This window comes from Anoplolepis gracilipes, chromosome 7, assembly GCF_047496725.1.
Source record: "Anoplolepis gracilipes chromosome 7, ASM4749672v1, whole genome shotgun sequence".
Lineage (NCBI taxonomy): Eukaryota > Metazoa > Arthropoda > Insecta > Hymenoptera > Formicidae > Anoplolepis > Anoplolepis gracilipes.
The window spans coordinates 11,923,907-11,934,475 of NC_132976.1; the positions used below are offsets into that span (position 1 = coordinate 11,923,907).

A 10,569-nucleotide genomic window follows, 5' to 3' on the forward strand; every position below is an offset into this window, starting at 1 on the left:
GCGGTAACTCTGAGTCACGTGTTCGCCAGGTGAAGGCACGCTCGAGCATGTAGAGAGGACCTTGAACCAGCTGAATGGCTATCACGAGGACATACTCGAGGTGTTGAAGAACGCGGCGAGCCGTCGCGATCTCGCGGGTACCCCGTCGCGCAGCAGCAATCTTTTGGATGAGGACACGCTACGCAAATCGTTGGCCGAGTGCGGTTATCCCGAAGTTTACCGCAAGGACAACGGCCAAGACAACGGTATCGACAATGGACAGGAAGAGGAGGACGACGACGTGGAGTTGCAACCGCCATGTGGCACTATTCGTATACGCACTCTCGAGGATCTCATTCGTCAACTCGAGCATCGAGCAACGAGGTAATATAATTCTTACGTATAGCAGTAATTTCTTAATGTCACTTTAGATTGTCAGATTTGACTCACAGCTTGTTAAATATATGATGTTCTTGAATATCGATTTTATAAAGCTTTATAGAGCTTAAATAATTTAAAAATTTAATTTGAATTTAATTGAATTTCGATTTTTATAAAAAGTGATAATTATTTAAGATTTTCTCGAAATTTTTTGTAAATGAATATAAATCTGTCATCAGACCCTACTTGACTGGCCAGATGAGTCCGAGTGGATCAGAGGAGATTCGAATATCCGAGGGTGATCCGGATCGACACTACAGAATCGATTCTTCTGTCTGTAGCGAGTCATCTCAAGGGTAAGAACTTGCGAGAGAAAAACACGCGCAGACAAGCTTTTAAACTACTCAAAGAGCCTGAATTCGAAAAAAGTGCAGCTCGAATTATTCGAAGATATTTATTACAATACACAAGAAACATTCTTAGATGTTTTAGTAATGATTTGTAAAATAGATATATTCCTTTCAATTCAATTTTCAACAATACGTACTTACTGAAACAATCGACTAAATACATCTGAGCTTTTTCATACTTTGTTAATCATGATTATTGTCAGCAGACATTTCACACGCTGCTATAACTCTCACTGTGAATTGCTTACTATCTTCTCTTTCGCCAATTTATATCATCTTAACCCTCTCATATGTTAATTAATTACAAATTGTTAAAAAAATATTTTATAAATATATTTTTATAAATGTTTTGTAATTATCTCTAAATTACATTTTTCTAAATTTATATCTTTTTTATTTCTCTCTCTCTCTCTCTCTCTCTCTCTCTCTCTCTCTCTCTCTCTCTCTTTCAATTAATATGTGTAACTTGAAATATAATTTTTATATTCAATAATATATTCTATATATACATATATTGTATAAACCTTGGCTCTTTATTTTTAATATATTTTTATCGGTTTACAAAAGTTAAATTATACTTTTTTTTAGAAAATTTGGCGTTATATATATATTTATAATTTTAACAACATATTTCAAAGTAAATGCAAAGATAAAAAAAAAAAAATAAAAAATAGAGCTAAAGAAATATGCAAATTAATGCATTTTTATTAGAATTTTTATTAGAATATGGAAATATTTGAATAATTATAATAGAATGAGAGGGTTAACTTATTATCTTATTCTGCTTTTTCTATCTTACGCATCAAAAGGCTGTCAAACTCGACGCATTTATTTATGTATATCAGACACTATATTCGGTGTATTGCGAAACCGTAGATTACAATAAAACACGCCCAAAGATAACGGAAAAAGGATACACGCATTTAGAATATAATATATAATAAATATTTACATAGAAAAAATTTTTACTGAAGGTAAAATGCAGAGTCTGTTTATACTAAATAATCGCAACGAGCTTGATTATATTAAATTGATTGCGATACAATTAAAAACATTAGGCGCCGAGTAGCAGTGAAACTATATGAATTCCTCAGCGTCAAATAAAATTGACTTACCGATACCACAGGTGTGAATGTCGCTGTTGCTGCACCCTAGAAAACATAAACAAAATAATTGTTTATATTATAAATTACATAAGCAAACAAGAGATGAGATAAATTAATAATAGAAGAAATAGAGCAAACAAATAAATAGATAGCGCCTCGAGTATTTTTTACATAAATATTAATATACAAATAATAATATCTTTCTCTGTTTCTAAATTAATTTATCAAATATGAAAAGAGGGACAGAAATGATACTTTTAGATAAAAGTCTTGAATAGAATGCGAATACAAGTCGCGTAGGCCTATGTAGGAATTGATTAGATTTCCTACGTAGAAGCAGAAGATGTAGCCGCGGCCGCGACGAGGATGCTAGTAGATTCGTCTACGGTAGATACCGTCAGCCGACGTCCCGAAGTCCTTACGGCAACCATCAACACACCCATCAACACTCCCATCAAATGCACCCCGAGGACGAGGGTATCTATGAAACTGCCGATCCTGACAGAGGCTCAAATACTAGGGGTGAAACACCCGATTGTGAAAGGTATCGCAAGATTCTTGCATCACGAAAAATCCTACGGCTTCAGTAGTAACGATTATTCACTGATATTATTCCTCGGTTCACGTCTATATCACTCTGACTATCACGAATCCCACGATAATTCGCGCATACCTCAGATAAGGATGGTGCATGTATTGTTGTTTGCAAAAAAAATCAAATAAGAAATATTGACAAGCCGATACCGAAATAATTGTAAAAAATATAAAAATTGTGGCGCATATCGAAAAAAAAGCAGGATTTTAGATATCTAAACAAAACTATATTTTTAATCTTAGATATATAATTATTATGTATAATTGTTATGTACGCATCACGAATGTTCAAGAACGACAAAAAATTGTATTATAAGAATTATTACTAGCTGGAGAGAATTTAAAACTTAAGTAAAGTATAAATGGACTCGGCATACGATTTATTTTGCAATTCCGCAATTGCATATCTTATCAAATTAATAAAAAAAATTCACATTGATGTGAAAATGTGTTCATCAATAATAATATAGTGTAAAAAATATTGAGGAAAGCAAAATGTACATAAAAGTCTGCACGCTTTTTAATTCGCTTTTGCATTGTCTGAATGTTACTCTAAACTCTAAACAATCGAACAATGACAACACACATGTGAGACCAGTGAGCTCGATCGAGTACGTCCCAAATCTACTCCAGATATTTTTTTTTTTAAATAGCATTGATTGAAATGTTAATTTATGTTTTTCAAATAAATTTCGTGTGTGTTTTTTTAAATTTTGTTTAATTAAAGTTAACATCTAAACAGATCTGGGACGCTTGATAAAGTCCACAATTATGGTCAAATCTCGTGCATGCTCTGCTTCTAGTATTTTGTATTGCAAAACTGAAATGCAAAACAAACCTTTTAATTTTTTAAGCGATTGTAAGAGACATTTCCAATTCATTTTTCAATCAAATGATTTACGCTGTAACCGATGTGCGCACTTATCCTTATCTGAAGTTTTTCTTCGTTGGTATGTTCGAAGATAATGTATATAAGGAATGTTAAATTAAATAGAACAATTGTAGTAATGTGAATTGTAAGGCTTCGCACGCGCGCTTTAAATGTTTCAATTAACTTTTACTTTTTGTGTATACGTGACGGTTTACTTACAGAATAAGAGCTCAATTTAGAATTTATTAAAATAAAATTATATAGAATAAATTATATGAAAAAACTTTTATGAAATTAATCAAATGTGCATAAAACGTCATAGGTAATAAATGATAATAAGTTCAATTGTCTGCACGCTTAAATTATATTATATCAAATTCTAAGTATTATTTGATATAATATATTCATCACTATTTTTTTTTAAGAAGTTGTCAATTAATTTTTATGTTATTAAAAATTGACCAACGTATCAGTTTAGCTATATAAGACTTTCTATATTTAAGACACTTTCTATTTTTCCTCTATACCATAAACTTTTTATTCTTTTTATGTGTCGTTAATCTTATCGTAAATTTTTTATATATAATTGATTTGGCCAATACAAATAATAGTTTGAAGAATAATCACGTATACACCGAAGCTTCCGCTTCTTAGGTCGACTTGGTCTCTCGATTGGTTCCGTTTACTGAATGTTGTCCCGCGTTCGAATGCAGCATTAGTGGCGGTGGATAGATCCAATGGGCTCGTGTAATCTTATTATTTTCTAGTGATGCATTTATTCAAGCTCAACAACAAGTAGCCCGGTGGACTAGTGAGGACGGAGGAGGAGGAGGAGGAGTGCAGCACCGGCCGCCGCAGCAGCCACCCCCGCCACCTGCGATGCCGTTGCCGGTGCAGCAACAAAAACAGCAGCAACAGCAACAGCAACACCAACTGCCGGTGGAACAACTGCCAATAAAGCAGCGCGGCTATTATCCATCCCCCCCACAAACCGAAAACAGCCCCGACGCTGGCAACAACGCCGAGGTCGAATCTGCTCAATCCCAACAGCAAACGCTAAGCGACGTTCGTGGAATCGATGTTAATCATTTGCCTAATATTAACAAACGCCCACTAGACGATAACTTTAGTCTAGATTGTAACATAATGAATAATGGTTCCCCTAAAGAATTAATTACCAACAACTCTAGTGATAACGAAAATACTGCCCTACTGCCCCCCACGCATTTTCCTGAGTACAAGCATTGATAATTAATTAATCGATGACAGATAGTGTCCGAGGAAAAAAGAAAGAAAAGGGAAAAAAGTCGTAATAATAATAATAATAATATAATAATAATAATAATAATAATAATAAAAATAATAATAATAATAATAAAACAGTATAGTGGTGTGACAATGATGACGATGATGACGATGATTTAATCTCGAACTCGCATTTTATACTGAATAGTGTAAATAACGATAAACTGTAATTGCGACGATTACAACAACAACAACAACAACAACACACGTATTAAATTATATTAAATTCAAATAATCTATATGAAATGTTTATTAATAAACATTAGTAAAACGATTTACTCAAATCTGATGGTGTATTTATTTATTCAATTCTTGCATGCACACAGTAGTTTAATAATCGTGGTTAATGAATAAATTAATTTCACGAATTTATTTAATCGAGTGAATCAGCTCGAGAAATGCACCTCTCTTGCATTATCAATATATGTATATAAACATATTATTTAAACGAGTGAATCAACTCGGGAAATGCATCTATTGTATTATCGATATAAATATATGCTTTGTTCTACGTTATATAATTTATACATATACATATAAATGCGATGGAAAAGCAGAAATTTAAAAGCATTTTGTACATACTTGTTTACCAGCTTCTCGAATACACGTGTCCATCGGCGCGAAGTGAAAGTTCACTTTATAAGCTAACAATCGATTTACGTAATACCGTGGTTCGATATTCAAGAATACAAACACGAGATGCATCATCGTTAACACACTTGTCCACTTAATTAGTACTTTCAATTAACACTTTTTCGTTTATAAAGGAACGCGATACACACGTTTGACAGTTTTGCGCGCGTCGTAGACATTTTGAATGATCCAAACACACGTGATCATCATGTGTTCAGTTTTCGTCGCGCGAGGTTTGATCATAAAGTTCCTTTCACATTAGTTGCATCGCAAGTCATGTGATCCACGCTGATTGGATAGCACGGCGTTTGTGACGTTTGCGACACTGCGATGCGACTGATGTGGAATGAGCTTTAAATAGATTGTACCTAACCCAGATTTAACCCTAACATAACCATAAAGCGACTTGTCAACGAAGTGAAGGATATATATGGGTATGAATAATTATGTCTTATCAAGATGCACAATTTTGTACAATTTACGATCGTCAAGACGATTATGATCTCGATGAAGACAACGAGGAATACTTGGAAGAAGACAGGGATGCCGAGGAACAAGATGATAGCGATGAAGGTATCTATAATAAAATGATATATAATAAATTCTATTATCTTTTATGTTTTTAAGCTTTTATTTTTTGAATTGTTTAGTTTTTTTTATAACATTTTAAAGAATATCGAAATATTTGTATAAAACCAATAAAGCTAATGAATTTTTTAGATACCGAGGAAGCGAGTGAAACTGATATGGGAGAAAGAAAATCTGAAGAATACACAGAAATTAAAGAACAGTAAGCTTACAAGATAAAACAAAATATCAATAATGAATTTAGTACTTAAATTTTATTTGTATATTTAATCTTTCAGAATGTATCAGGATAAATTGGCAAGTTTGAAAAAGCAGCTACAACAACTGAAAGATGGAACGCATCCTGAATATAATCGCAAATTAAAACGATTAGAAACACAATATAAAGAACGGTAATTAATTTGTTCTATCGTTATAATTACTTAATAATATATAATAATTATTTGTGACAAACTTTATACATAATAATAATCACATTAATTAAACTTTTATTTTCCAGATTAAGATTGAATACAATTTATCGAGATTATTTGACAGAATGGGTTGAACGAGATTATATATTAGAGAAGAAAGCAGCAGTGAAAGAATTTGAAGAAAAAAAAATTGATTTGAAAGAAAATCTGCTTACCGATATGGAAGAAAAGAGGAAAATAATTGAGTCAGACCGTCATACAATGGAACTTACTGGTGATTCGATGGAGGTATAGAATATTATCTTTGCTGTAATAATATATATTTTTTAACATTATTTATTTCGTTTGTTACAATTAGGTGAAACCAGTAATGACGAGAAAATTACGTAGACGTCCCAATGATCCAGTACCTGAAAAAGTAGAAAAGCGGCGAAAACCACCTCCTGCATCAGTAAATTATTTATTGGAGGATAAAGAAATTGAGCTTGATTTGAAAGCAATTAATCGCGCGAAAACGTCCACTGCTGTTCGTAAACCAGGTGCACATCTACAGGCTGTTTCAAAATTAATAAATATTCTTTAGTATAAAAGTTCTTGAAAAACTAAGTAATAAAAATTGACGGTTTTTTATCTCAAGCAATTTTTAATTGGCATTTAACCATAGCTTAAAATTATTTACTTTTAAGTTTTCATACTTTAAAAATTACTGCTTGAAAAAAATCACTCAAAGCATTTATCTTACTTAGTTTTTTTCTACTGTAGTATCTTATTTCACAAATTTTGAGACATTCTATGTATAAAAGAACAAATATATAATGTATATAAAGACTAAAAATAAAAAATAAATTTTTTAATAAATAATTATAACTGTTTGTTTTTACAGTAGTTTTACCACATTACAACGCAGTAAATATATCATCTCAACATATACCACAACCGCCTGAGCCTCCATTGGTGGAAACTCGGATAGAGGACGGCAAATTATCATACGAGCGAAGATGGTATATTTATTTTTACACCATTTTATATTCAAAGCTTGATTTTTCACAAGTATAAAACAATTTAGTCAAATTTTTTTAACAGGTTTCACCGTGGTCAACCTGTTTATGTCGAAGGCAAAGATCTTAACAGGTTCGCGGCACATATTTCGGCAATTGGTACTGAAGCGGTAAGTGTTTGAGACATTAGATAAATTGCATTGTATCGTCATTGCAAGATGTATACTTTTTTCAGATCTGGGTAAAAAAGGTTTCAGACAGTAGCAAAGTACGCATTTACATATCGCAGCTGAGTCGTGGGAAAATATCTATCAAACGACGAGCTTCTTAATCAATTCTTCGATTAACTGTCAGATATTGTCAGATCTCTGATATGTTGCGTTTTTCATTTCTAATTTCTTAAAGCAGTATTTTCCCGCGTCAAATTGACTATTTTCACAATACTAGACTTCTGCCACCAGTAAAACCATGCTTTTTGATGATATTGTAATGCCATGTAAATCCAGATGAAGAAAGATAGGATCAGTAACGCCATCATTGACAGCAGAGAATAGGTGGTCCATCGTGCGGGTGGAAAATTGTCATAATTGTTCATAGCGTAAAAATCCGCAGCGACTACGCAGATGTACGAGCACGCGATGGTCACAGGAATGACTACGAGACATCTAAGTAAATCGGCCTTCACATTGCGAGCGTACATCTGATGCTCATCTTGGTTCAAGCACAACCAAACTACGATGGAACGAAGAACCTTGTAACGAGGTGTTCGTTCTACTTGAAACTCGTAGCCGCACAATTCACAACTATTCCTATTGCTCTCTTCTAACCATCGTTCCAAACATTTCAGATGAATTGCACCCATTGTTCCCTAATTTCAGTTATCGAAAAACAATTGTAATTAATTAATTATTGGGGGAAATCTTTTTTTTTTCCATATATATGTTTTTTAATCAATAAAATAAAATAAGTCATTCCACAGATTAATATATGTGATTTATTAAAGATGTAATAAAAGAAATATATATTGAATTATTTCAACATTCTAAGTCTGGATTTTTAGATCTCAAAATTTTGGAATATTTGAATTGTCAGTTATAAAATTTGACTCTTTCAAACCTTGCACTTGCACGGATATATAATAGGCAATTCTTGATTAGGATCGTAACAAATACGACAGTTTACATCTTCCATTGAATCGGACAATGATAATTTGCTCCTTTTATTTGATGTTACAGAATTTTCCACTTCTGATTGATTTGTATATAATGATGCCGTCTCTTGTTCTAATTCGATTTCTATTTCTATTTTTGAAATTATGCTATCTAAAATGCTAGTTACTGAATTACTTTTTGCAGTCATAACGAGAACGTGGAATTTCTATGAATATATTCATAAACAATAGATCCATAAACAAACAACTGCATAAAACATAAGACAGATGCATCCTAACATCCTACCTCACAAATATTCTTAGAAAAGGGACTTAAAGCGAGGAGCGTCCTTTATTATTGTGTATAAAAATTTGTATTATGTTATAGTGGATACAATTGAGTTAGTCGCGTGAATATCTTGAAGAGCCATATAACTCTATGTGCACTTTGTAATAATTAATAAGTAAACTATAAACGAATGTTTGTCACTCTGCCATCATGTCCACACTGAGACAATCTTCTCCCATGTTACTAGGGGATGTTTCAAGTTCTCCAATTTCGTTTGACTCGCTAGAATTTTTTTCATTTTAATAATTCTGTTTTATACATAAAAAGGATAAAAAAGGTAAGATATATTTATGAGTAACAAAAGGCTTACCTGTCCAAAGAAGGATCATTACTGAACATTTCCGTTGGAACTGTGGGTGGTGCTTTTTCTGGTACAAGTTCCAGATATGTTTGACGAGATTCCAAATGTCTCTCCACTTCCTCTGGTGTCATGTGTCCATCAGACATTAAAGACATTGGAACTACATTATTTGAGGATTGTACCTGAAATGAAAATATATTTCAGTTTCAATATTTTCTTATACTTATATTTCCTCTTTAAGATTATTATACAGAATATAAGTGTCCTTACTATAGGTGTATTGTTTGTTTTAGCAACTTTTGGTGTACTCTTTTTTTTCTTGCTGGTACTGAGTGGTTTTGTGACTATTGACGAATGATGAGAAGTATGATTGTTGATATTCATCTCAACTTTTTTCCTAAAAATTGCATATATAATTATAATTAGATAAAAATTGTTTTTTTCTGCAATATATTTTTCTATTATGTCATATTTGATATAATAGAAAAATATAAGTTTCTATTGTATTGTTATAACACGATGTATAATTACAATTAAATAAGTTATTAGTTAAATATATGTATATGTGTGTGTAGAACTTGTTTACCTCTTAGAATTGTCAAGACGAACAACTTCCTCATCTGATGATTCTGTTTCATCGCTTTCACTGAATGATGCATCTACTTTTTCATATTGCAGCAAGCGATCCAGTAGGAAACTCTTGTCTCTATTCACTTTGAGCAATTTTCTTTGTGTAGAACGCAGAGCTTCTTGAAAACATTCATTTTCCTGCAATGTGATATATATTTTGTCAAAATGAATAGTATGGGTAAGAAAGAAGACACTTAAAATACAAAAATGTTTCTTTGCATACATAAATCAGGAATTTCAGCTTCCTTTTGAGATTGCGATACTGATCCTTATAGTTAGGCACTTCTTCCTCAGGACTATCTTCATCGTCTTCTTCTTCTGCATCTGCATTGTTGTTGGCAATGGATCTGCAATACCATCCTTCCAACATTGATCATCTGCAACTGTAAGAAAAAAATCCTTCTTAAAGATAACAGTATTTGTCAAAAGTTTTCTTTGTACTTTATTCTTTGATCAAAACTATTTTTACTCAACATTGCAATACAAAACTTGTATTGCAAATTATCGATAAAGTTAAACTATAAAAAATAGTTATCCATGAATAAAGAAATATTTCATCAAAGTAACGGAATTAAATGTGATAAGATGAACAAAAAGATCATCAAAGACGCACTTTGAGTTTCTTCTGGGAGGTTAAGTCGCGCAAGAAACGCGTAAACTTATCCGTCAGCTGTTTAATCGTGCGAAGAAACAAACGTCAGGCTTTAATTAGCTCTGATATTAACGGCGCATTTTCCTTTGCACTCACTTGAAACCCCAAAATGATTTGTCGCACGTCGCAAGCGCTCGCGGCGGCCGATTATTGCGAAGATAAATAAGCTGTTTATGACTGGCTTCCATTCTGAACTCTTTATCGATTCC

General features: G+C 32.5%; 4 protein-coding genes across 17 annotated transcripts in view; 2 read left to right on the forward strand and 2 right to left on the reverse strand.

Annotated features, from left to right (window-relative positions):
- Window positions 1-4,877, forward strand: part of Mmd (disintegrin and metalloproteinase domain-containing protein mind-meld) — a 39,726-nt gene extending 34,849 nt beyond the window's left edge. For 5 of the 12 annotated variants that reach the window (XM_072895221.1, XM_072895223.1, XM_072895233.1 and 2 more), the window contains 4 exons: window positions 30-363; window positions 600-716; window positions 2,211-2,420; window positions 4,109-4,876. In XM_072895221.1, the coding sequence (XP_072751322.1) occupies window positions 30-363; window positions 600-716; window positions 2,211-2,420; window positions 4,109-4,589 (1,142 nt within the window). In that variant the 3' untranslated portion in view covers window positions 4,590-4,876. Of the gene's footprint in view, window positions 1-29; window positions 364-599; window positions 717-2,210; window positions 2,421-4,108 lie in introns of all 12 variants that reach the window. The other 7 variants (XM_072895225.1, XM_072895226.1, XM_072895230.1 and 4 more) reach the window with 6 other exon arrangements.
- A 756-nt stretch (window positions 4,878-5,633) lies between these two features.
- Window positions 5,634-8,318, forward strand: LOC140667370 (sin3 histone deacetylase corepressor complex component SDS3). 2 transcript variants are annotated; one of them, XM_072895235.1, is made up of 8 exons: window positions 5,634-5,852; window positions 6,000-6,069; window positions 6,146-6,259; window positions 6,367-6,568; window positions 6,639-6,819; window positions 7,167-7,281; window positions 7,364-7,448; window positions 7,514-8,318. In XM_072895235.1, exons 1-8 carry the CDS (start codon window positions 5,726-5,728, stop codon window positions 7,607-7,609), a joined length of 990 nt encoding a protein of 329 aa, XP_072751336.1. In that variant the 5' UTR covers window positions 5,634-5,725; the 3' UTR covers window positions 7,610-8,318. The 2 variants fall into 2 exon arrangements, with proteins under 2 accessions (XP_072751336.1, XP_072751335.1); XM_072895234.1 differs by having other exon boundaries at window positions 5,640-5,852; window positions 7,164-7,281.
- On the reverse strand, window positions 7,667-8,637 carry LOC140667372 (E3 ubiquitin-protein ligase MARCHF3). The gene is made up of 2 exons (XM_072895239.1): window positions 8,395-8,637; window positions 7,667-8,146 (listed from the first exon to the last, which is right to left on the reverse strand). Exons 1-2 carry the CDS (start codon window positions 8,635-8,637, stop codon window positions 7,670-7,672), a joined length of 720 nt encoding a protein of 239 aa, XP_072751340.1. The 3' UTR covers window positions 7,667-7,669.
- Window positions 8,638-8,860: 223 nt separating this feature from the next.
- Window positions 8,861-10,569, reverse strand: LOC140667371 (uncharacterized). Of its 2 annotated transcripts, none has more exons than XM_072895238.1 (6): window positions 10,457-10,569; window positions 9,932-10,091; window positions 9,665-9,846; window positions 9,349-9,475; window positions 9,088-9,260; window positions 8,861-8,999 (listed from the first exon to the last, which is right to left on the reverse strand). In XM_072895238.1, the coding sequence occupies exons 2-6, from the start codon at window positions 10,076-10,078 to the stop codon at window positions 8,915-8,917; spliced, it is 714 nt and encodes a 237-aa protein (XP_072751339.1). In that variant the 5' UTR covers window positions 10,079-10,091; window positions 10,457-10,569; the 3' UTR covers window positions 8,861-8,914. The 2 variants fall into 2 exon arrangements, with proteins under 2 accessions (XP_072751339.1, XP_072751337.1); XM_072895236.1 differs by having other exon boundaries at window positions 10,322-10,549.